At 44.2% G+C, this 27254-nt stretch overlaps 1 protein-coding gene across 1 annotated transcript in view; it reads right to left on the bottom strand.

Annotated features, from left to right (window-relative positions):
* LOC138297449 (solute carrier family 22 member 7-like) overlaps window positions 1-27254 on the bottom strand; it is a 137686-nt gene that overhangs the window by 46384 nt on the left and 64048 nt on the right. The window contains exons 4-6 of the mRNA XM_069236799.1: window positions 19807-19961; window positions 10627-10795; window positions 1560-1683 (exon numbers count right to left, since the gene is read on the bottom strand). Of these exons, the coding sequence (XP_069092900.1) occupies window positions 1560-1683; window positions 10627-10795; window positions 19807-19961 (448 nt within the window). The remainder of the gene's footprint in view (window positions 1-1559; window positions 1684-10626; window positions 10796-19806; window positions 19962-27254) is intronic.

Genomic DNA, 27254 nt, shown 5'->3' with positions numbered 1-27254 from the left:
CTCGCCTGGGGAAGCACAAACTTAACGTAACACAGTAGTTAGGTTTCACTTCACGTTCTACCCAAACAAACCCTTTTCAGCAAAATTATGATAATTAAAGACTGTGAAAAACATAACTTTCTAACTTGTTCCATGCAGTTTGCATGCAGCTCCTTGATGAGAGTTCATAGCTCACTGTGCTAGATTATGATTGCGACGTATGAAGTGCACAGTAACAAAACGATCCCTGTGACAAAAGCAGTATCCCACTGAGCATTGCACATAAAATACTGTTCTGTGATATGCACAGTACACGTTCTTTGCAGCAGGGACATTAACCCTCTGCGCTACCTTAGAAGAGTCAAAACTTCCACTAGACAGAACTCCCATCTCTCTCCAGCGGGTACATTAGTCACCAGAGTTATCTTGGCACTTTGTTGCCTGAAAACTGTTGGTTAATCAAGAAAATCTGCAGTTCTTTTAAAACTGCTGCAATGCTACACCCTCCCCCCCACCCGCACCCCCCAGTAACAGAAGCGGGCGGTCACTCGTCAAGCCTCCCGGGGGAGCGGCCGGTGTCCGCTGGGGGCCAGTCCGGCCTTGCGGCCGATCCCACATGTCTTTATGTGTACTGTAACTGTGTATTCATACATTGTTTACTGATTTAAATTAGATTTAAAAGTCTCTGTTAGAGCCAACAATATTCAATAAACTTGTTGAGCAGATGTGATTTTTCTAATTTGGAAATGCTCAAAAAACAAACTCTTGAAAACACGACTAACTTAAATGAAGCAGATTCAAGAATGAAATTCACACAATCAATAAGCGAGGAAATCATGTTCATAGGGACTGAGCCAGAGACAGAAAAAGAAAGGAATACCTCAAAACGTCAGAAACTAACAGAGCAAAAACATTATGAAGACATGAATGCTTTCATCGTTATTCAAAAGCCTAACATTATGACAGGCATATCGGAAGATCAGAATATTCTCTTTCAAAACATATGGATCAACGCAAAAAAATGGATGACAGGGAAATTGCTACAAAAAGAATACCCTGACAGAATACTACAAACAACACCAGAAAAGAGCAATACAAAAAAAAAAAATCCCCAAAAAATTATAGAGCGCGCTACTCACCCGTGAGGGTCTCAAGGCACTGGCAATGAAAGAACATATGGAGAATTGTCAAAGGCAGAAGACAGAATTTTTTTTATGCACTTTAACATCTCCGAACAAAGTCAGAGTCACTAAGAACATAAATAAAATGCAACACATAAAGCCAGTATATTTCCTGTTAATTAAATTGCTTTCTGATAATACTTGCTAACTATCCCTTCTTTGTAAAAGAAAACAATTCACCTCCCACAGTTTTCAGGTGACCCTCTCTAAAAACCGGGGCATGAGCTAAATTTCCCAAAATCAGCTGGCACATCTGGGACACCTGATCACCCTAGGCGCAATACAAATGCATTTCATCATCACCGTGGATCTGACAGAAGAGAGTGAAGGGGAGATCACTTGCAGGTCAGCAGTTGTGTACATAACCACTGGAGGACCCTGCAATGCAGCTCCTCTCACCTCAGTGTTTATACTGGGAGGTAACTGTGCTTGGCCGTTCATTGAAGAGCAGCGCACCAGCAGGTCGTGCGCCTCTTGCATCTTGCCTTTGGTCAGTAGCCATCTTGCAGACTCAGGAAGCCACCTGTTTGGGGAGAGAAGAAACTGAGACAAAAATAGCGTAAACGTGCACTTCTTGCAACTTCAGATGAAGGGAAGAGAAAAAAGATGAAGGAAGGACCAGACGAAAGACACACACAGCAAGAGTTTGGGATTTAAGAGGTCAACATGTCACAAAGACTGGGGAACATGGGGGCGTGGCCAACATGGCGGCCAGAGTGGTCGCATAAAACAGAGCTCCGCTCTCGGCCCGAATTAAAATCCTTTAAAAGACTCCTGTGGTGCTTAAACACGGTAGGCGGCGAACGTGCTGCCACCGGTACCTTCCGGCGGCACTGAAACACACCTTGGATGCCACTGAGAAGCGGCATCGTGACCGCGGAGACAGGCACGATGGACAATCGTTAAGACGGGCAGCGTGGCCACGAGAGGACCCAGACTACGTGGCCCCAGCGCCCCGGACAGAGGGGGAACTGAAACGAGGATAGAACCCGCGTGCGGGCTAAAGGAGCTAGCGAGGAGGCAGAAGCGGCAGCACGAGATCCGAGAAACAGGTGAGAGCTCCCGAGATGGCAAGGAGAGACCTCGAAGGCCTCCCGGACAGGCCATGGCAGCCTAAGATGGCGGACCTGTCCCCGACAAGCCAATACACAAGGAGCCTGGCCTAGTGAGAGGCGCATCCAGCCCACGGTTAGCAGCAGCGGCGTAGTTCGAACATAGAGGCAGGCAAGTGAAGCCCGAGCTACGCATCAAATATTTAACGCTTGTAAAAATTCTTCACTCTGAGTACCATAACTGCGTGCCCTATCGGTGGCACTGACCGGGCCGCAGGGCCCCCCAAGGCGCATCAGACCCCACACAAGTGACTAGAAGACGCAACAATTATCCTGCAACAGAGCGGTGTCTGTAAAGACACCACATAATGCACCGTGGTTGTTCACATTAAGCTTCGCACCAATATTCAATGCTTGTAAATAACCTACACCTCAAGGAGCACAACGGCGAGCCCCTCCAGCGACATTGAACGGACCCCAGGGCCCCACAACGTATATCAGACACCAAACAAGTGCTACTCCAACAACAACTGCCGAGTGCGCAACATACAAAAGATACCTATTCCGCAACAGCGCAGTGCCTGCAAGGACACCGCATAACGCACCGTGGCTGCCCACAGTAAGCTACGCACCAAGGGGCATATTTATACTCTGTTTGCGCTGAATTTGCGTCCTTTTTTTCGATGCAAATTCGACGCAAAACTAACTCCATATTTATACTTTGGCGTTAGACACGTCTAGCGCCAAAGTTCATGGAGTTAGCGTCATTTTTTGGCGTGAACACCTTCCTTGCGTTAATGAGATGCAAGGTAGGCGTTCCCGTCTTAAAAAATTACTCCCAGGCATGTGCGTGGTATTTATACTCCCGGGCAAAAATGACGCCCGGGAGTGGGCGTGGCAAAAAACCCTGCATTTGCGCCTCTTTTTAACGCCTGGGTCAGGGCAGGCGTTAAGGGACCTGTGGGCTCAGAATGACCCCAGAGGTGCCCTCGCCTGCCCCCAGGGACACCCCCTGCCACCCTTGCCCACCCCTGGAGGACACCCAAGGATGGAGGGACCCATCCCAGGGAAGAAAAGGTAAGTTGTGGTAAGTATTTTTTTAAATATTTTTTTGTGGCATAGGGGGGCCTAATTTGTGCCCCCCTACATGCCACTATGCCCAATGACCATGCCCAGGGGACATAAGTCCCCTGGGCATGGCCATTGGGCAAGGGGGCATGACTCCTGTCTTTGCTAAGACAGAAGTCATGTTAATGGCGTCTGGGCGCCCAAAAAAAATGGCGCAAATCGGGTTAAGACGATTTTTTTGCCTCAGCCTGACTTGCCCCATTTGTGGACGCCCAAACGCCATTTTTCCCTACGCCGGCGCTGCCTGGTGTACGTGGTTTTTTTTCACGCACACCAGGCAGCGCCGGTCGGCTAACGCCGGCTAACGCCATTCAATAAATACGGCGCCCGCATGGCGCTTCAGAATGGCGTTAGCCGGCGCTAATTTTTTTGGCGCAAAACTGCGTTAGCGCAGTTTTGCGTCAAAAAGTATGAATATGGCCACAAATATTCAACGCCTGTAAATAATTTACATCTAGTAGAATACAACTGCAAGCCCTCTTAGCAGCACTGATTGGACTCCAGGGCCAAATAGCATATACCAGACATCACACAGGTGCCTAGATGCACCATCTGTCCCACAGCAACGGGCTCTCCACTAGGGCACCATACAGCGTACTGCGGCTGCCCACATCAGGCAGCTTCCAACAACTACTGCTCGCTACAGAATAAAAGTACACCGTGTGTGCAACATTCAACAGTACCAAAAACTCTACGAGAGACAGACCAGATCATCATTACTGAAGTGAAAACCTGTACATAACAGAACCAGAAAAACATCGACGAATTTGATCAATACTGCTCTCGGACCGACCTATAAGTACCGCGACAATTCGCTAGCAACAAATCAAACTAGACTCGCTCCCTTAATGGACAAACCAAAGGCCCTGCGTGCGCCACCAAACAACATGGAATCAAACAAGCCTAAACCACCGCCGGAGTCCTCGGTCACACACCAGGCACTTCAGAAGCTTGAGACAACCCTAAAGTCGCACACTACGCAATTCGAGAAAATATTAGAAGCCATCCTAGATACCAAATCTACATTAGAGGCAAAAATTGGAGCGATCACGGAAGATGTTAACCTTCTACGCACGGACCAAAAAGCACTGGCGGAAAGAGTAACAACGATCGAAAAAGAAACGACACGGTTAACACCATCGATAAATGACCTTCGGCAACAACTAATGACAGTAACAACGGAAGTTGAAGTCCTTAAGCGCAGAGCCGAGGACGCTGAAGGCAGATCACGCCGGAACAATGTCCGATTTGTGGGATTTCCAGAACGGGCAGAAGAACCCAGCGCAGAACTATTTATTGAACAATGGCTAACGAACACAATATTACAAAATAATATTCAAAAAACAATTTCAGTGGAAAGAGCACATAGAGTGCCTGGAAGAACACCCCCTCCAGGGGCCCAGACCCGTCGGCTTATTGCAAGACTCCTTAACTTCCGTGATGGAGACCTTATCCTGCAACTGTTCCGTAAATCAGGCCTTGTGAGCTTCGAAAATGCAGAGATCATGGCCTACCCGGATTTCACTGCGGAAGTGCAGAAGAAACGCAACTCCTTTTTTAAGGTCAAGGAAAGACTGGGTGAACATAACATAAAATATGCCCTTCTGTTTCCTGCAAAATTACGTATCCAAAGTGACAATCGCACTCTCTTTTTCAATACTCCTGAAGACGCCTGGACTTGGTTACGCGCTAAAGGCCTGGCCGATCAAACGAATTTGGGAAACACAGCGGAAAAATGGTCATCACCTAAGTCTAGGCTTAAGCCACGAATGAAACAGGATGTTAAACCTTCACCTGAACAATCCCAAGCAGAACTCTCTTCATTATTACAGGCCACAACATGCTTCATCAACACATCCCCGACGTCCCAGTTCATCCAAAACGAAGGCGAGCCAGACCTCGAAACACAATATGATTCCACAGACTCCAACCGCGGCCCTAGCCTGACCCCGCGCACTGCAGATGATATTTGCTAAATAGGAAAGTCCAAAATAACTTTACAGTCAGGAACAGTTTTCCTCACAGTGTACAAAACCCACTTAGCCTGATGACTAGCAAGGAAGCGGAGAATTATCAGACCTGGACCTGCAGCCGCCGGAGGTGCCGGAAGGAACGCACCAGTACAGGGAGCAGAACGGGCCGAGAAGCTCGACAACTCGGATACATTTGTCCACAGCGCCCCCCACTCCATATGGACAGATTCTTTAAGAAGGCAGACACAGGCTCTATTACAGCCGTATGCACAGTTACAGTTATATATAGTTGTTGTTTCAAACATTATTAGATGTGATTCACTCAAGGCACATGTCGTAACCCATGATTGTAGCAATAGGCGTAGTAAACAATCATACAACACAAATGTTGTACTCGTTGCTAAAGTCGGTAATATCCCAATTATAAAGCACAGTCGGAAATGCTGGGTAGAGCGCAATGCACAGAAAATACACCCCCCTAACTTAGCAAAACAACACACATAACATGGCACACCAACACAACTTAAACACTCCATAATATAAAATAATCACATGGAACATCAGGGGCATGGCAGCTATACGTAAACGGCTACAAATGTATGCGTACCTTAAGTGACATCGGATACACATAGCCTTGCTGCAAGAGACTCACCTCAACCGGGCCTTACTAGAAAACATGCGCGCAAAATGGCGGGGCCAAATATATGGCACCATTTTTTCATCTTACGCCCGAGGGGTGGCGATATGGATAGCACCAGGGGTCCCGTTTGTAATATCCTGCACGCAGATTGATCCAAACGGAAGGTATGTGATATTGGAGGGGGAACTAGATGGTCAACCATTAGCAATAGTTGCTCTATACACCCCGAACACAGGCCAACGCGAATTTTTATGGACACTCAACAACAGCAAACTCAGAGACCCATTTGAGCCTAGTATATGGGGTGGGGATTTTAACTCGGTGTTAGACATACACATGGATCGACCAATTCCCCCACTGATCACTGCACCAGCCAGGCGCACAACTGCCGACCTAGTAGAATGGGCTGCAAATAATGGCTTGAAAGAAACATGGAGGGCGGGACATCCCACGCATCGTGAATACTCTTATTACTCATCAGTACATAAAATACACACAAGAATAGACATGCTATTCGCAACACCTGCAATAATTCATAAAATAAATAAATCAGAATACCTAGCTCGCACTATCTCGGACCACAATCCACTGCATGTCACAATAACATGGGGACGCACACATACCCGTATTCCAACTTGGCGCTTACAATCAGAAGCCCTCACAGACCCCCCCCTTCAAAGCAGAGTTATCTAAATGCTTATCAAATTATTTCACGGTAAACAAAGACACCGCCTCAACACGCGCTACTGAATGGGATGCCCATAAAGCTGTGACCTGTGGCCACTGTTTAGCGGCCACAGTAGGAGTCAGAAAAGTGCTTACTAGAGAACTACAGGAATTAGAAATTCAAATGCGCAAGGCGGAGATTGAGCTCTCAATAAATCCCTCCACACTGTAAACACTGAGTGATCTCAGAGCAAACTATAAAGAAACAGACACCAGACTATGCAAACACGATTACAGATACCTACAGGCGAGACAACACGCAGAGGGTGACAGATCAGGAAAATTATTAGCTTGGTTGGTCCGTCAACCAACACAGACAGCACCCTTAGGAGCGATTAAACTTCATACAGGCCGTGTCGTCAACACCCAAGTCGAAATTAACACAGCCTTCCATACGTACTACTGCACTCTTTATCAAACCTCTAATCCCCCTCCTAAACAACAGCTTGTTACACTATTAACATTGATTCCCCAAAACCCACACATAATAAGCAACTCAGAAATGCTAGATGGCCCCATCACAAAAGAAGAGCTACAAACTGCTCTTTCGCAAATGGCAAGCAACAAGGCCCCAGGCCCTGACGGATTGCCAGTAGAATACTACAAATCATACCCTAACCACTTATTACAACCCCTTCTTGAGGTGTTTAATGAAGCACACAACAGAAAGCAACTTCCAGATTCCATGCGAGAAGCATTAATAGCTGTGCTCCCAAAACCAGGCCGTGATCCCTTAGACGTCAGGTCATACAGACCCCTATCGCTTATTAACTCTGATTGTAAACTCCTAGGAAAAATCCTGGCAAATAGACTTCTCCCTTACTTGTCGGAGCTAATACACTCAGATCAATCAGGGTTCATACCAGGTAGAAGCACCTTCTTAAATATTAGAAGACTGATTCGCTTAATGCATGGCACTAACGGGACGGAAGCAGTAGCTATGTCCCTAGACATAGAAAAAGCTTTTGACACACTCAGCTGGGAGTATCTCTACAGTACATTAGAAGCATTCGGATTCCAGCGAGGCTTCATAAACTGGATTAGGACGTTATACCACAATATTATACCACAAGCCCATAGCAAGAGTCAAAACAGGTCTGCCCACTTTTCCCCCTATTATTTGCTATTGCAATGGAACCACTGGCAATTAGACTTCGTAAAGACGCTCACAAATGGGGCATACTAGAGATGGACCAACATCATATTGTGTCACTATACGCCGACGATGCCCTAATCTACCTACGCCAACACACAACATCTATCACAGAAATAATGCTAATACTAGATAGCTTTGCACAGGTTTCGGGACTACATATAAATTGGTCCAAATCATGTATCTTTCCCCTAACACCCATACCAAATGAACAGCACAGCAGTTTACCACAATATCAACTACCCTGGGCAGCCTCCACCTTCAAGTATTTAGGCATACAGATCTATCACTCTATGAAAGACCTAAAGGAGGGTAATCTAGACCGTCTACTTAGATCCACCCGGAGCTCCCTGACATTCTGGATATCGCTTCCACTATCCCCCATGGGCCGTACCGCAATAGCTAAAATGCTAATCCTACCTCGTTTCCTGTACTATTTCACAGCCCTCCCGCTGACATTACCACGTACATTCTTCCATAAACTGCATTCCCTGCTAACTGAATTGCTATGGGGCAGAGATAGACGAAGGATATCACTGGCTATTGCACAACACTCACAAGCGGAGGGTGGTTTGGGTATGCCAAACCTGGAACTGTATTATGCAGCGGCCCAACTACAGTGGATGGCTTCATGGTTTAACAACCCAACGTCCCCAGAAAGCGTAGCAATGAAGGGATACACAACATCGCAAATGATATTAACAACATTGTTAGCGGGCGCTCCTTCTCCACCCAATAGATCCCCAATATTGGAAGCTGCTAAATTTTGCTGGAAAAGATATGTTCAGGGCAAGTCCAACCTTCCCCCATATTCACCTACAATACCCCTATCACAGATCCCGAAAATACAGAATTTGGCACTATATCACGATATACGGGAAACGGTAACCTTAAATGTGGGCGATCTATATTCTGACTCCCACATGAAAACTTTTAAGGAACTGGCGGAGTTGGGAGTAATGCACACCGGAGCTTTTTTAATGTATGGGGCCATCACCAAACTGATACGTGACCTATGGGGCAATAGTAATAACGAACCTGATGAATCCGGGTTGCTCACAACGCTACTGACAATAGACAACACTAAAGTTACTATTTCAATGATATACAAAGACCTAACAGGAAATGCCCGTGTAGACCTAACACCAGCTAAATCTCGATGGGACACCGCACTAGCTGATCCAATCTCCCAAAAAACATGGGAAATCATTCTAGCCACGGTCAAAACGGTATCACGAAACACCAGACTGAGATACACTCAATTTAATTACATTCATCAGACGTATTTATCCCCAGCACGCATCAACAGAATTTACCCCAATGCCAAATCGGAATGTCCTAGATGTGCAGCATCCACTGCCAATTTCTACCACATGGTCTGGGAATGTTCCTTAATAAATGCAAGCTGGCAGAAAATCACAGAAACTACCTCAGAAATTGCTGATCATGTACTCACCCCCTCCCCAGAATCATTCTCCTAGGAATCCGACACCGCACCAAAGGTGACAAACACCAACACAAATTCATAGATCTGGCGTTTGTAGCGTAGAAACGCCTGATCGCTATACATTGGAAGGCGCCCCAAACTCCTCCTTACGTAACCTGGCTGCGCGACCTATACAACCGTACACAAGCAGAAGCCCACACACTGAAACAAGCACAACAGACGGGCCAGCCACAGGAAGGAACCGAAATATGGGACAGCTTTGTGGTTAAAATAGAAACCAGACACGACTTGTTCCCCCCATGATTCCTTACATTTCCTTCACTAATAAGCACCCACAATAGAACATTTAATGGTCATATAACCTAAAGAACTAGCTAGATTCATCAAGACAACATGGCCATAAACTCCCCCAAACGAATATGCATATGCCATGCCCACGCAAGAACATACACCTTTATTTAAAACCTGTACCCACATTAACTGTGCACCTTCACCCCCCCAGGCAACCCAACGACAATCCTAATGTTCAAACGCCATTATGCACACATGCAAAAAGATATAACCAGAGTGAACACAGTTATATAATGTATAGTTCCTTTTTTCTTTTTCCTTCTCTTCTTGTCGCTTATTGGTTACTTTTTTTGCTCTCTTTTTTTTACTTGATGCACATTATTAAAAGCTTCTTATTGTATGAGCTAAGAAGCTGCATACTCCTTTGAAACAGTTGTATTGCATTGACAGTTTCTATATATTGCTTAATAAAAACATTTAAAAAAAAAAAAAGACTGGGGAACATGTTCATCATTGAGTTAGGAGGGACAATGCTGGTACTGACTGGATGGGAACAGTGGACACATTGAACCAATTACCAGAAAGAGAGTGGATTTGACTATCACAATTCCTGCAGCTTGTCAGAAGCAGTGGTGTTCTGAAGTTGACTCTAGAATACGATAGAAGGACCTACCCCTGCACCTCAGGCTCGCCTTCTTGCGCCAGCAAATCAGGAAAGGACTCAGGACCTGGCTGTTCCAATGAACAGATCACCACTTAACAGTTAGAAACACCAGCGCCTTGAGACCCTCAAAGTTGATTTCCCATGCTTTAAAAATCCTTGATTGTTTGATGGATAAGATAGTACCACAATAACTCATGGGACTATAGATTCAGACCACACTTGAGAAGCACTGGCAGGGCTCTGTTTGGGACCCCCTTTCAAAAGGTGGCGAAGGATGAGCGTAGAATGGATGGAAGCTGTGATATAGTTCTGGAAGCATTATGTCTAGAGTTGCAGTCTTGGATAATCAGGGGGACCATTGCATATTTACCCTCAAGTAAGTATTCACTCACCATATGCTGATAATAGCCAAAATATAGGGGCAGGTAACAGCAATGAGAAGCCAGCGCCAGTCGCGGATCAGGTACGCTACTAGGGACAGGAGCATGATCCCAATGCAGCCCCACACGTTGCCCAGGAATCCGGCCAAGGTGTTGTGCTTCATGTCAACCCACTCCACACCTGCGAGAGAAGACACAAAGGTCAGCCATTGGTTCCTGGTGGTCACCAGATAACTCAAGGTCTTGGAACTTCATCACAGGGTAAATCTCTCTCCCACGATCTACTCACAATTTAGCAGCTTTATTTCTAGTCTATCTTCAATTATGCTCTTTATTTATTCATTCCTTCTCATAATCCATAATCTAACAAAGTAGTGTAGTCACAACAGCACACAAAAAGTTGCAGACAACAAAGACTAAAGAGTTTGGGAGAAGTTGCTTGCAATGAACTGCTCAAAGAAGACCTGAGTTACTTATAACCCTTTGGGAATGGACAAATTGCCGATTGTTCATTGTACTGGACTGTTCCCATGGGGAGCAGAGTCAAGACTGATTTGAATATGGCTTGATCCAAACTGAAGTGCCAAAGCGAGCAAAAAAACAATGGATTTAGGCCCAGATCTGTGACTGGGGGTGAATGTTTGATTTGTTCAGCATTCTGTCCATCATCTGTTCTTTTTGCATGTCCATTGGTTAGCCATGGTACTAGCATACTGTATCTGTACACCTTTATTCATATTTAAATAAACGTCATGTTTAAACTTTCTCCTTAGGCCCAGAACAGACAGTCAACAATGACTACAGAAAAGCAGGACACAAGAGCCCAGTGTTCTCAAAAAGTGACCCTCATCACACACCAACAGTATCTGTTGTATAGAGTATTTGATTGCTGGCTGAGTCGGACTTGCATAACCTTTCAATGACTGCACAATGATGTGTTGAAGTAGGAGTCTTAGGATCCCAGTATCACAAAAGTGCCATATTAATTGTACATCAGAAAATGTGCAAATAACCCCTTGAGGGCATGACCCTCGTCCCTCACAGTATGTGTAGTCAAAATACTAAAAGATGTGGAGATATTTACATTTTAGCAGCATATAACCACATTGTAAACATTCTCAAAATCACTCCAAATATAGTGAGCACAGGTAGTACTGCTCATCACATTCATTAGAATAATTTATAACAGTTGCAACCAAAATTGCCATAAAATACGAATGATTCAACGTCTCTGTAACCCATAACCAAATGTAAACACAATTGTGAGTCACTGGACCCTCTTGAGCAGTTACAAGCTATAAGGGAACACACGTCTAATGGACTGATTTAGAAAAGAATACCTACTGCTGTATGTTTTGTGAGGAAGCAATGGTGGTCGGAAAGGTGTCTGGTATCACTTGTGAGAGGCTGGAAAAAGCAAATGAAAAATAGGGGGCATATTTACAAGCCCCCTGTGCTGCCGTTGCATCACTGTTTGTGACACAGTGATGAACAGTTGCGTAAAACTTGAAATCATATATATGAGGCCTCATAAATATGAAGTAGGATAAGGCAGCTCAAATCGCTGCGTCCCCTTACTCTGCTCAAGGGAGGCATTCCATGGGAGCTGAGGTGGGTATTCCCACACAACACTCATGGATTTTGACACATCTTCAGATTTGCAAGACCTTGTAAACCGGAAGATGCGCCAAAACCTCACGCCTCCCCAGGCGAGCCGCAACGAAGAGAAATATCTGTATTTCTCCTCATTTTTTCCTCTTGCTGCAGCACACATAGAAAGAGAAAAAAGCCTCCCAGGATTGTTTTTGTGCAGGATGGTGACCCTTCCGGCACAATAACAAGTCTACTTACATCGCAGACACCCTTGCACCATGGTGAAAGGGTGGCTGTGTTGGCACTAGGCTGCCAAAACAGCGTCAGCATAGTGGAAAAGGACAGGAATGCACCACATGGAATAGACATGGTGCATTCCTGTCCTTTCTCCTTGACCTAGGGCAGTGCAGCAAGGTGACTTGCTGAGCTGCCCTGCGCCAAAAGCCTACAAATGTGGGCCTTGTTGTGCTTACACTTGGAAATGGGTGACATAGATTGTTTAAGTCATGTATTCTCACACAACCACTACTTCATAAGCAAATTTTAAAATGTATATCAATTTGACTAATTTCATATACTAATGGTATTTTTCAGCCTTGAAAAAGCCTCAGGCCTATGTGCTGAGACAGAGCGAAACGTCTTTGCTGTTGTTTCTTTGTTAGGAGCTGTTATCTCTTGGCCATGAATAATCAAGAATAAACTGAACAATGTTAAATCATTTTTATTTAAAGTCAATTATTTAAAACTCCTTTCAAAAACTATTTTCTAATGAATTTGCCAATCAGTACCTCTAATGCTCACTATATTTGGAGTGATTTTGAGAATGTTCACTATATGATTATATTCCAATAAAATTTAAATATCCCCACATCGTTTGGCATTTTGAATACTGTAGAAAACCTAGATAAAAATGTATATAAAAAGGGGAACATTTGCAGTAAAGGTCCCTCTCTCTGAGTACCCAGTAGATTCTGAGCTCAGTAGGGTCATAAATTGAAAACCTTGTGGTAGGGATTGTCTCATTTGAGTGAGTATGCAGCTATGGTCATTACCTTATGAGGGGGTCATGGCTACTGCTTGCAGAAGCTGCACCATGGTGATGTCAAATGCTCAAACACAGGCAAAACAGATTCGCCAGATGCATGCCCTTCTTGATGAAGGATGCCTTTGAAGCACAGGATCACACTACATAAACACCACAAAGGACCATTGTGTGATTGTGCTTGGGATACACTAGATATGAGAACAGGCATCCGGCTGATATGACATGAATTGTATGAACATATGAGTAATGGTCACCGGATCTTTGTGAGGTCGGATTTCTGGTGAACAAGTGCATATCGTACTGATCAATAGAACACTTACACGATAATGCAATGGAAATATAGTTTCTTGAGCTTCACACTAGTGTGTGATGACAGGGCCACTCTCCACCCGGTACTCCAGTTTTAGAGACAGAGGCTGAAAAACTTGGTAAGCGACCACTGGTAGCATGATTTTCTCACTGATTTTGACTGGGTGAAGTGCCGTGGTGATGGTGTGTTGATTATAATAGAGGCGATGGATTAGTGGACAGAGGAGAATCTGGATGGGGGATTCTCCAGGTCTGATGCCTATGACAGAGTGATGGTATTGCCATATGGGTGCATATTGCATATGGGTGAAAACACAGTGGTTCTTTATGTCTGTATATGTCTATTAGGATATTCTTTTTTTACAGGAATGTACTTCTGTGTGTGTGCAGTGCTAAGGGACCATTGACTCCAGTATATACCATTGCCAAATAATCTATGAAATCAGATATGGGGTGATGATAGAGGGATCCAATGTCCTGATGAAGGCCATCAGACCTATATGGGCGGAGTGGAATGGCCAAAACTTGTTGACACAATAGCAGATGACAGGGGTGAATGGGTGATAATTCCCTAGTATCACCTCCAAAATATAAGGTTTTTAACCCTATCCAGGAGACGCATAGCCAAATAATATTAGTGTACCCTTGAGATAGTTTTAACATAAATATGTTCTGCGGAGAAGGTCCCTAAGTTTATGATATGTATTGTCTGAACTCCTCCCGTTTTCGCTCCATCCCTGATGTTGGCAATCTCGGGGATGTTGAAGCAAAAGCCTGATGATGAAGCATGCCACAATTAGTGGGTGAGGGCATTTTTAAGAATCCAGCGTGATTTCCTACTAAGGTGGACCTTGCCTCATTGTCCTATTTTGTGTGTGTAGTGATTGATTTTCTCCTCTGCATAGTCAACCACCAGCTACTCTGGACACTCGTCCAGCCTAGTGGGGGTAGGCACAGCTAGATGATTCAGGTACTTTGAGCAGAGGTACCCCTAGAGCTCACAGGCATTCAGGAAAGCAAGACAGCTCTGCAGACTGGTAAGTCAAGTCATTTAGGCTTCTGTAGAGAAAGTGTGGCCTACAGAGCTGACTATTCTTCCACACTTAGGGTGACTCATAAGCTGGCTGCAGATTTACCAGAGAAACCTCAAGTCCGTCAAGAGGACGGTCATTTTTGTAGTGTGCCTCTTGAACATGCTCTGCAAATGATAGATGAAACAGACATCACTATCTTTGGGAGGTATTTTAAAAGTCACAGATTTAAGCCCTTCAAATCAGACTGTATATCGTCCTCAGGAGAAGAGTGACCATTGTTGCTCAGCTGCACCTGCAGGGGAGAAGGTGAAAAAAGTCAGAGGCTCACAGACTCTCCTCTTCCAGCTAAAGTTGGGGAAGAGTTTCAGTCAAATGGGAATCTCTAAGACCCAAATTTAAGAATGTATTAAAAGAGAGGTTGGCTGTTAGAAACTAGATACCAGAATCTAAATGAATTCCAAGAATGAATATCTTGATTTACTGTTTCATACATATCTCTGTAATAAACATTGCTTAAAATCCATAAATAGACAATTAATGAGCTGAGAACGTCTCAGAGGTCTGAAACAGCAATGGTCTCCTTATCCCACTTGATTAAGCCACATGCAGCCCCAATGGGGCCCACATCACATCAAGGTATAGCGTGTCAGAGTCGGAGTGCCTGAAGAGTGCTCTACTCCAAGGTTGGGATCTTTGGTACCCACAGCAGATAATATGAACCCTTTCTGAGGAGAGGAAGTGCAATCAAGTACTTCAACTGCTGCCATCTGAGGTGGGCAACAGTGGAGGCACTGTTGGAATGACCCCAAAACCACTCCCCTTCTTCAGGATGTCACCAGCTGAGCTCCCAACTCCCTTTAGTCACTTACTCAAACATGGGTCAAATTCCTCCAAAATAAGCTACCTTCCAGGCCTCTCCTAACTTGCTAATGCATTCAGAATTGCTTATGTAGGATCAGTACCATAAATTCCTCCATCAGCCCAAAGAAGACAGTTAAAGGTGAATACTGAAGATCTCACAGCACATGCACAATACCAAGCTTGCTTCTCCTCCTACACTCACCCCTTCTTGTAGAACTCCACAAAGGTCAACCCATATTTTTCGCTGATCTTGCCAACTTGCTCAAATACCGAAAATCATTTCCTATGAAAATGAGGTGTTCATCAAAGGTCTGTCCGGGAAAGCTGCCCCACATTTACTTTATCAACACCTCCCTCACTCAAGGCAATTTCCAAGAGGCTCTCAGAACAGGCTAAATCCTCCCACTCATAAAGAGACCTACACCAGACCCTGCTGAGACTGAAAACTACAGGCCGATCACTCATCTACCATTCATCAGCAAAATCATTGAAAAATAAATCGACACTCAACTCCAAGATCACATTAGCGCACATTTACTAGTCTGGCTTCAGAGTACACAAGCAGCATGAAGAGTGACACCTTACAAATCACAGGTGCCCTCCTGATCAGAGATGAAGACAACCCCTCCCTCCAGATATTGCTGGCTCTCTCAGTTGCCTTCAGCATAGTTGATCACCCCACCTGCATCCACAACCTGGAGTCTAACATGGAATTCACTGTATTTATTGTACTTCATATTACTTCTTTGCCTGATAAATATTTGTGAATTATTAGCACCTAGATACCTTCAAGTAATAGATTGTGCTCATCAAATAATAATTATATATACATAATTATACATATATATATAAATGTTTGCAAGGGGAACTGTGCTATAAATGACCACCTAGGTGTTGCTGACTAGATTCTGGCAGCCTTATAGAAGACATGTGAGAAACTGGAAAATTAAATTTCACATTAAGGTCCTCATTCGGCGATCTTTTCAACAGACCGCTGAAGTCGTAGGCGCCAGAAGACCGCCAGTATTGGCAGCCCGAAGATCGCCATATTACGACTTCATTCGGATTTCTGCCTGTTTACAATTGAGAATCCGACACCGTCGGCCTCCCCAAACACAGCAGAGAGGCGCCACGCCAACAGGACTCTGCCTGCCATATTAATACGTAATACGGGGCAGCGGTTTCCTGAACGTCGGTGAGGTGCTGGCAGTGGAAATCGCCAAGACCCATTCCCTCCCGGACGACCACCTCGTAGGTGGACCGTCCGAAAGGGGGATATGTGTGTACCTGTCTGTCTGTGTATGTGTGTGCTTGATTGTAGAGGAGTGGGGGTATCTGTATGAGTGCGTGTTTGTGAGCGAATGGTGTATCTGTATGAGTGCATGTTTGTGAGCGAATGGGGGTGTTTTAGTGTGTGTTTGTGAGAAAATGGGGGTGTCTGAGTGCATGTTTGTGAGAGAATGCAGTGTCTGACTGAGTGTGAGCAAATGGAGTGTTGTGTGTGTGTTTGGGTGCGAGCGAGTAGGGGTGTTTATCGGCGAGTGCGTGGGTGAGTGGGTGAGTGGGCATGCATGTCTGTGTGTGTGCGGTCATGTGGGCGTGCATGTCTGCAGGTGTGTGGACGAGTGAGGGGGTGTTTGAAAGTGTGTTGACGAGTAGGGGGGCTGTTTGAAAGTGTGTGGACGAATGGGGGTGTTTCAAAGTGTGTGGATAAGTTGGTGGGCTGTTTAAAAGTGTGTGGACATGTCGGGGTGCATGTACCTGGGACAGGAAAGGGGATTCCTGTTGCCGGGTGCATTACCGCCAGGGTTTTCGTGGCAGTGCGACTGCCATGAAAAACCTGGCGGTGTGCCGACTCATAATACTGCCGGCAATCTTACTGCTGCCATTGGACTGGAGGTGCTCACCTCCGGCCCGGCAGTCTGACCGCCCTGGCGGTATTGGCGGCATTGTGGTGGTTTGGCTTAGGCCAGACCACTGCAGTCATAATACAGCAGTCTTTACCACCGGCCCACTTGTAATGAGGACCTAAGTGTACAATATTGTGGCATTTTCAGGAACTTTAATAAAATGTAATGAGGATAACCATGCATTTCTGACGCGTCTTTAGACAAACAGAAACCTGAGTTGATTCATGACTGTATTCTATCTGTTGTGTCCTTTGAAGTAACTTGACTGCACAAAGCTTCCCAACTTCAGTTATCTATGATTTAGTCTCACAGCACCCAGAGCCAAGGGTGTTAGGGTGTGGTTATTAACAGCCAGGGGCAGCTCCTCCATTAGGGCGGAGGAGTGTTGCCCCTGCCAGCAGCAGGAGCTGCAAACGTTTAAAAATAAAACTATAATAAACTATGTTTATTATAGTCTTATTTTTAAAGGGGGTGGGGCCATGGGGTGATGAGCACCGAGGTGAGTGCACAGAGCACTCCCCTCAATGCGCATGTATATTTGGCCGGCCGTCTCAGCCTGCTCAAACATAAAGGAGCACAAGGGCTCTCTCCAACCCGGCACTGTGTAGCCAAGTTGGAGAGAGCTGTCCCAGGCTCCCAGTCTGCGTTGGAGAGCCCAGCCAGGGTGCTCCAGCCAATCAAAGTGCTGCTTTAAGCAGCATAATGATTGGCCGCACGGCAGGCTGGAGCCTGCAGTGCAGTAAAGAGCGGCGGCAACTTCTGTTTTAAAAAAAATTATATTTGATTTCTGTTTTATCCCCCCCTACACCCCACTTTTCTAAGTCGCCAGCGATGACTGTTAACAGCTATGACGTGATTCAACAGTGTATGGTCATATCCTTAAGAAGAAAGACATCTGTTGATGAGCTCCGTGTGTGACGTGGTCATTTACATGCTACTGGGCTGGGGAGGATGCTTCAGTGTTCAGTCACTAGTCCTGGAGTAGCCTCAGGTTTTGGAACAGCATCCCTAATCCTGCCTCTGCACTCAAAAATTGGCGATGGCAGAAGTGGAGTTAGTGGTGGTGACACACTCATCAGGATCACCAAGCCCTCAACCCTCTCACACTGGATCACAGGCTAGACAGTTCTATAGAGCAGGTGGACACTTTCCTTCACACAGGTGCATAGCTTCCTTGCATTGTCTGGACCACAACTGCCATCATCCGTAGCCTATGAATAATCTACCTGGTCCATCTTTGCCTTGGCCTTTTCTAGTCATCTTGCTCTGCTGGGGCAGTTTTTTACTGCCCATCATGAGATAGGCACACAGAGGAGGTAGGTTACACTGCCATCTTGGCAGTTGGCTCCATAACAACCCAGTCTTGAAATCCTGAGAGCTTGTCTTCCTTTATCACAAATTCAACAAAGTCATGTGTGTGCTGTTTATCCGAGGACTGGATATTTATAAATCTAGCAGGAGTAAAAGATTCATTATTTAAGGACTCGGCCATGGAGAGCATGTTGAGGTAACTTTTTGTTTACTTCCCAATAATCTCTTGACTCTGAGTCACTATTCTGGGTCCAGGTATTTAAGACCTATGTTTGCACCCATTGTGGCTTTTTGTGGGGAATTGGCATAGGGCAGCACCGCAAGTCTTCTTGCAGCGCTGTCCCATGCCAATGTGAAAGGGCAGGAATGCACAGTAATTATGCCATACGGTCCATTCCTGTCCGTTCCCCCTGCTCTGTAGCCCTTTTGGCAACCTAGAGCCAACGCAGGCACCCTTGCACTATGGAGCAAGGGTGTCTGCATTACATGCAGGATTGTTTTTGTGCAGAAAGAGACACCTCAGAACAATCTCAGAATGCATTTCACATGGGAAGAGGAAAAAATGAGAGAAATAGAAATATTTCTGCTTGTTATGCCTTCCCTGGGGAGGCGTAAGGTTTCGGCGCTGCCCCAGGTTTACGTGATTTAGTAAATCTGTGTCACCTTCAAAATCCATGGGTGTTGCATGGGAAAACCCAAGGCAACACACACGGCACACCTCCCTAGCACAGGGTAAGGCAATGTAGCGCCTTGCACTGCTTTGTCTTACTCCATATCTATGAGGTCATTTAAAGCCAGGCATAGCTATGGCTGAGAGGCTTGCGTGGCTGGTGTGTCAGAGAAAATGGCGCTCCGGAGACAGAAGTCTCTCATAAATAACCCCCAACATTCTTATTGCTTTGTTTCATAACAGGTTTGGTAATCAGCACAGGAGTAGACAGAGAAAGCTGTCCAAGTCACCTGTCCATACAACATATGATATGATGTTTCTAAGATGGGGGAGGGGGTCAGTAGGGTGACTGTCCTCTAGAGTGGATTTGAGAGATGGAGTGAGCTGTATTAGGTGCGGGAATTAGATAAAAAATATATTTTTTAACAAACGTTCCCACCACATTGACCCTGTACGTACCTAATGCTGGTATGATGATAGGAAATCCAGAAAGTGACATCCCAGAAAGCGACCGGAAGATGGCAAACATGAGATAATTGACAGATACTGCGGCAGCCATTTCGAACAGCAATGTGAATACACAGCAGACCAGGAGCATTGTTCGCCGCCCGTACCTGTATAGAAACAGATGAAAGCCAGGCTGTCTGAAACCGCTTACACTCTTATGGCATTAATGGACACACTGTCCTTCATTCACAGATTCTTGAAAGCAGATATAAAGCAACACCAAACTGGTCAATTGGGTGCAAATCCCAAGAGTCCATAAAGTAAGGGGCATATTTTTGAGAGGCTTAGGCCCTGTTGCATCACTTTTTTTGATGCTCCAGCAACACAAACCTCTCATCCATATCTATGAGGCCACGCAAATCCACTTTATGTGGCTTTAAACAACCTCATAGATATGAAGTAAAACAAAGCAGCATAAAGCGTTGCCGTAATCTGCACCAGGGAGGTGCTCCATGGGCATTGTGGTGGATATTCCCGCACCACACTAATGGATTTTGACACTGCTCCAGATTTACTTAATCATGCAAACCTGGGGCACCGGCAAAGCCTTACGCCTCCCCAAAGTAGGCAGAACAAGAAGAAATATTTTTATTTGTCCTTGTTTTTTTCCTCTTTCCATGTGTGCTGCATTATGCAGCACACAAGGAAAGAGGAAAATGCCTTGCGGGATTGATTTTGTGCAGGAAGGTGCAGGGGTGCCTGCATTGGATGTAGGCGGCCAATTGTGCACCAGCACAGGGGGAAAGGGCAGGAATACACCATATTGCATAAATACAGCACATACCTGCCCTACAACTGAAGCTACAGTCATTTGGGGAAGGAAAGCATGAGGGTGCAGTGCCTACGCTTAGTGTCTCTGGAGGACAACTGCACATATGCACAGGGGCATAATTCAGAAAACTACATTTCCCATGAAGCTGTCGAAATATCACAGTTCGGAGCATCTTTACTGGGCAATCAGCATAGTTTGCTGCTGTAGGAAGGATACAGAATACTATTCTAAAGTTTCCAATCGTACTTTGGATATGAACTTCAGAGGTAAAAGTACTGTTCAGAGATAACCTTGAAAGAGTTTAAAGTCTATTTTAATTTGCACATTTGGATACTAAGCTATGTGAGGAACAGGAAGGATTCTCAACTCTTTAAAGGCTGTTGATATTTTTAATAATGCATAAGTTGTGTTTGAGGTAGAGGCATGCGATTAGGGAAAGTGATTAATACATATTGCTGTTGGAAAATTGTTTATATTAGAGTTAAGAAAAGACAATAAATGTAGAAAAACCAGAGAATGTGTTGTCACAAAAACGTAAAGTAGCTATCCTGTCAGATAAGGGAGTGAGATTTTGCCCAAACTGAATGATATTAATTACTTAGGTATTATTTGTGTTTCAGTTTCAGAAATGTCAGAGTTCCAGCAATGTCCCAGAGAATCTGAGCAATAGAGATACTCAGTTTTATTATTTGTTATTATTATAGTAACTTTCATGTGACCTTTTATGCCAATAAGGTAGTAAAGGGATCACTCTTGGACCCGAATCTCAAAGGTAAACTTAAACTTTTGGCTTAAGTTTAGACCAAAAGGCCAAGTTTAGACTTTTCAGTATTCACAAAGGTAAGTTAACAGTAGTATCTTTCACTCCTGGTGTGGAGATTCCGCCCAAGCACAGGCGTAAAGATACTACACGCAACTTACCTTTGTGAATACCAAAAAGTCGTAAACTTTGATTTTTGGTCTAAATTCGGAAAAAAAGTCCAAGTTCATCTTTGTGAATCAGGCCGCTTGTCTTCAGATATTCACTATGACACAGCAGGCATCACCACCAGAGGAGTAAACGTCAGATCCCAGCACAGAGGTAAGTCGGTGTGGGGATACCCAGGGATACCCAATTATCTCTTATCAAATTCTCCTTTCCAGGGATCTATTCGCAGCCAACAAAGTCCCATTGTGTATGGTTGGTTGTGGACATAGAGATGAACAGAATAGTAGTACTGCACACAGGACAGGTCGGTGCACAAGAGGTCTGGGCAGCCCGGTGCACAAGAGGCTTGAAACTGCAGCTTTCTCTGCCTACGGCCCTGGCCAGTGGGCACATTAAAGAAAAAACGAGGACTAACCTGAGTTCTCCCAAGGGGTCCTCGTTGCCAGCGCCATGGCCTGGCTCTCTGCCTCCCTCTGTCCCCTGCGCATGAAATCCATTCTGGAGATGCTGGCGAGCAGCTCCACTGACGTCAGGTGAGTGCGCCCTGCCGTCCAGTTATGGTCTACACAGCGCAAGCGCAGACAGTCTGTGCTTGTGCTGTGTGGCCCTTAACTGGGCTGCAGTGTGCACGCTGTGAGCTCTGCTCTGCTGGTGGGACTACCAGAGTTTTTAGCTGAACTCCCCACTCCAAGCGGAGCACCGAGTGTCAAAAACTTCATCAGCTCAGAAGCAAAGCGGAGCTCGCCGTCCACCCTTACTTTATACTCGGGGTGAATGATAGATCTTGATACTACTGTCTCAACTCTTAGATAAAGTAACCTATGGGGAAAGTTCGGGTTGGCCTGAGACTAAAGCATCACAGGCAAACAAAAAATAGGTGTCATGAAAAAGACAGAACAGAAAGATGTTAGCCAAGTGCCATTCCCCTCATTTTCTAAAAACACAGATCCCTGGGACTTACGACCTCGTTATGAGATTCGAAGGTTCATTCTCATATATATCCACTTGTAACACCCAACATACTTTAGCACCTCCAAAGAGACTTAATGGCAATCAAAGAAGTTTGAATTATTCCTTAATCAGTGTCATTGCATTTTATGTGCAATTCTGTGGTATTTTATGATGACTAAACTAAGGTAGCTTTTGTTCTGTAATATGTAAGTGGAAATGCTGCTAAATAGAACATCCCATCAGTAGGGATAAACAATCCATCATTATGTAACCGCTCTGCCTTTTGCAGACAAAGGCCCAGATTTACAAGAGAATGACGGATTGCAACTCTGTGCCAAATTTGGCAGCACTGAGCTCCATCATTCTCAAAACGCAGAGATGCCCCATATTTAAAAAAATATGACACACCCATGTGTTGCCCCCTGCGCCAGCACAAAATTTGCTGCAAAGCCAACGTAGCCACCCTTGCATCATGGTGCACGGTTGGCTGCCCTAAGGGGGAGATTATTTTTGTGCTGGAAGGGACACCTTCCTGCACAAAATCAATCTTCAATGACCTTTTGCTCTTTCTATGAAAGATCAAAAAATGAGGAGAAATCAAAACATTTCTCCTTGTTACACCATGCTAACATCACCCAAAGGGTGGCATTATATTCTGGCGCTGCCTCAGGTTAACTAAATCTTGTGGGTTTTTTTCTTGGGCAGCGTCAAAATGCAATGAGTGTTGCTGTGGCATGCCCACAGCCAACACCCATTGCACGCCCCTTTCAAACAAAGTGGTGCGTGTGAAGGGTCCATATTTACAAGGTGACCTTAGGGGCCAAAAAGAGGCTTAAGCTTAACACCAGCTTGTAAATATGGTGCAGCACATAGCACCACCGGAGTGTCACAAAAAGTGAGGCTTTGATAGCGATAAGGCTTTGTAAATCTGGCCCAAAGTTTTTTGATAGAGAGTCACACATTCTTTCTCTGGATAATAAATTAATGAACTTAAAAAACTTAAAGTGGGGCATTTAAGATTTGTTGAGGTATATTGCCACAATTAATCATTTAGTTGATTAGACTGGTTGGCCTGAAGAGAAAACAGCACCAGTATTTAATAAAGGGCTACAAAGTGAAATAAATAAAAAATTGGAACAGGTGGTAAATCCTCCTATGTGTGTATATTGTATAGGCTCAGTAGTGGTCTGCTTAGCATTTAGCCAAATTCTGTTCAGACAAACCCAAAGCAGAGACTAAGGTACAAGTAGTACATCCAAAGTTGGAAGAGACTAGAAACTCAGCAGAGCCTAAACCGATGAAGTTAGGGAGTGTAAAGGTCCCCATTTCAAAAGAAGACACAGAACTCATGAAGATAATTTTGTTAAGGCCTGTCAGAGTAAACCTAGAGTAAAGCGTCAGTAATGACACACAAAGAGGCAACAGACAGCAGAAAACTCAGGGCCTCATTTACGCGGTTTTGGCGCAGGGCAGCGCTACAAGAAGTCTTCCTGCGATGCCCTGCATCAAAAGAAATGGGTAGGAATGCGCTATTTCCATGAATTACATAGAATTCCTGTACTTTTCCCCTACGCTGTCACACAATGGGCTGCCATGCGCTTATGCAGAGACACCTTCCTGCACAAAAACAATCCTGAGAGGCGTTTTCCTCTTTCTATGTGTGCTGTAGCACACATAGAAAAAGGGAAAACAAGGAAAAAAAATGTATTTCTCCTTCTTGCATCTCCTTTACGTCTCCCTGGGGAGCAAAAGCTTTTGACGCATTCCCAAATTCATGAAATCTCATCAATCTATGAATGTGTGAAATGTCATGCGTGTTACGTGGGAACACCCACCATAACGCCCATGGCACGCATCAGGTTGAGGCAATGTTCTACTATATTGACTCTGTCCATATCTACTAGGCCATGACAAGCTATGCAGGGCGGCTTTACGTAGCCTTGTAGATATGGCCCTGCAGTATATGCTGCCAGACTGTCACTAAAAGTGACGTTCTACCGGCACACACAGGGGCTTGTAAATAAGCTTCTAGATTTCTTGGCAAAGGAGCTGCCTTGTCGAGTAAAATATTGAAGTCACTTCCAAAAATGAGTAGTAAACACCATGCAGTCTTCAGTAGTCCGCATTGTTATACCAATGAAAAATAATTTGTTTGAAAGTCATGAAATATTCCGGAGCTGCAGAAAACCATGAAGGTGCTCAATCTTTGCAAATCTCTTTGATCCAGGTCCAGTAAAAAAAAATTATACACAAAGGATTTCCTTGGTTTATGTCAGGTTTGCATTTCCCCTTCCACGCAGTTCCCGCACAGACTGCTACTCTGAGGCTCATGGTTGTGCATGTCTTCAGCAGAAGAAGAAGATGGAGAGTGTGCAGGGGCAGTGCATGCTGCCTAGCCTGAAGACTCACATCCCAGAAGGAAGAATTTTGTGGAACATTTGACTAACGACAAGAAGGGATACATGTCACATAAATCAAAAGGACACTCACAAGACTTGCCAATAGTGAAGGCCAACGTGAAAGCAGAGAGTACAAGTTTCTTGTGTCCCATAGAGTCCCAGCCAAGACCTTTTGCTATAATTCTGTAATTATTTCTTTAGTGAAGTGATGAAAGCCCTCCTGGAACCAGAGGAGTATCTTGCAAGAATGCAGACTACACTTGTGGTTTTCAGAAGATGAAGCACTAACAAATATGTTTAATATTACAGCTATCTGATTGCCACTCTGAATGTAAACCAATCACAATTAGGTAGCTTTCATTAGTAAATAATCAATATTAACCCTACTTGTGATTCAGAGTTACTATATCAAACTTAATTGTGTTTTGGCTCCTCAGGAGTGGAAAGATGGAGTTTCACAATATAAGAGACAGTGGAAATACAGAGAGTGTCACTGGGTATATAGTAGGTATCTACATTTCAAACTTCATTGTTCAAATTGTAGTCATGTTAAAGATCACCTTTACTTTTTAGATATAAATGCTCCTATAGTGCCGACTAAGTCCAGTTGTGCAACCAGGTGTGTGACGCTGTAGAGTGCCACAGTTTCTCTCTCTAATCTCATCCCCCTCTCCCCAGACCTAGTACAAATCCCTATGATCACAGTGTGGGACCGGCTGTGTGTTTCTCAAAGTGTGGAAACCATCATCACTCCTGTTGAATCCAGATTTCCAGGTTAATGCACCTTGAATAAGTTGCCTAGTTACCTTTCTGAATTGAATGATGGATTCTGCTACCAAATTATCTTACATTCTAGATATGGTAACAGGTCAATTCAATGAAAACTGAAAGTACAGTTCTATAACATGAATGAATACAGATTAAACAAAACTAAGACATCTATTAAAACCTTATTAAAGTGAAGAGGCTTGGCATTTACTGCTACATGCCGAACCTGAGGTTATTGATCAACAGGCCTTACCGCCGCCTAGAAGAGAGTGTAAGTCTAATGTACAGTTGTATGCTTGAGTGCTACCTGTTATACCTTGGCACAACCCTGAGAGATTTATTAAAGACCCTTAGACGTTGTCATTGCTCCTTAAACAAGTTCAACAACATTTCCTGTGTAAACCTATGACATTCCCAGATGATCAATCCAAGGTAGCCTTTGTCTTGTCTTATATGAGCAGGAATGCTGCTAACTTCAGATCTAAGAAAAAAGTTTGCTATTTCCTATCAAATTAATTTCACATTTGTTCACAGAACTCAGAGAAATTATTTATATCCAAAGGGATGATTAACAGAGAATAATCATGGTTTGGGATATGATAAAATTTTCTGAGTTCTGTGAAAGAACACGAAAATATATTTGATAGGAAGCATGTTCTTTTCTTAGATCTCAAGTTGTTGAATTTAAAGAATTTAATTACGTTTTAGTGAGTTACATGATTACCTCTTATCTTTTAGTGATATAAACTGCTTGGCCTGAAAAGGAGAGGTCCACTTTATTTTACCAAGGGTTACTAGGTAAATTAACAGATGTACTGGCACAAGTATTAAAGCTTACTATGAAGTGTGAGGAGCTCATAGGTTTTAGTGCAACAAGTAGATCATCATTTAGGTGAGACATGCTCTGTGAAAAACTAGAATGGTATTAAAATGTGTATTGTGCATTTAAGTAATCAAAGAGAAAAGTGATACAGAGGTTTTGGAGCTCATTAATTAGGTAGTATTAAATACCTGCTTTCTACAGAGGAAACAGGAGTACTTGAAACTTAAAAAAACAATGTATGTATTGTGGCCAATCTAGACATTTTGTTAAAGATTGCCAGAGTAAAACCAAGGCCTCTAAAAGACCATTAGCAGATGCATCACAATGAGAAAAGTAAAAAACTGTTGGAAAACTGGGTTCCTTGACAATGAAAGTAGTTGCCTTGTTGAGCGAAGAATGTAAGTCAATTTCAACTTGGATATTGAATCCTTTGCAGCCCTCAATCATTCATATCAAACTTTTCATGAAAACGATCTTGACCGGTGGAGATTAAAAAGGTTGTTTGAGGACTTTTAGATCCAGGAGCCTCAGGAAATTACAGGGGCATTACATTTGATCAATCATTTCTATTACTCAATTATTGAAGAAATGGATTCCTGAAGAGCTTGGGCAGTATTGGGTTTAAGGTAATCTTTGGGGCCTTTCCAATTTCACAATCGCATGATTCCTTTAGAATATGATGGTAGTCATTACAAGAAGATTTGTTTGATTTGATTGATGTCCCACAAGAAGAGACTGCAACTTGTTTCTGCACAGTTA

This window comes from Pleurodeles waltl, chromosome 5 (assembly GCF_031143425.1).
Source record: "Pleurodeles waltl isolate 20211129_DDA chromosome 5, aPleWal1.hap1.20221129, whole genome shotgun sequence".
Lineage (NCBI taxonomy): Eukaryota > Metazoa > Chordata > Amphibia > Caudata > Salamandridae > Pleurodeles > Pleurodeles waltl.
This window is presented reverse-complemented; position numbering and strand designations above follow the sequence as displayed.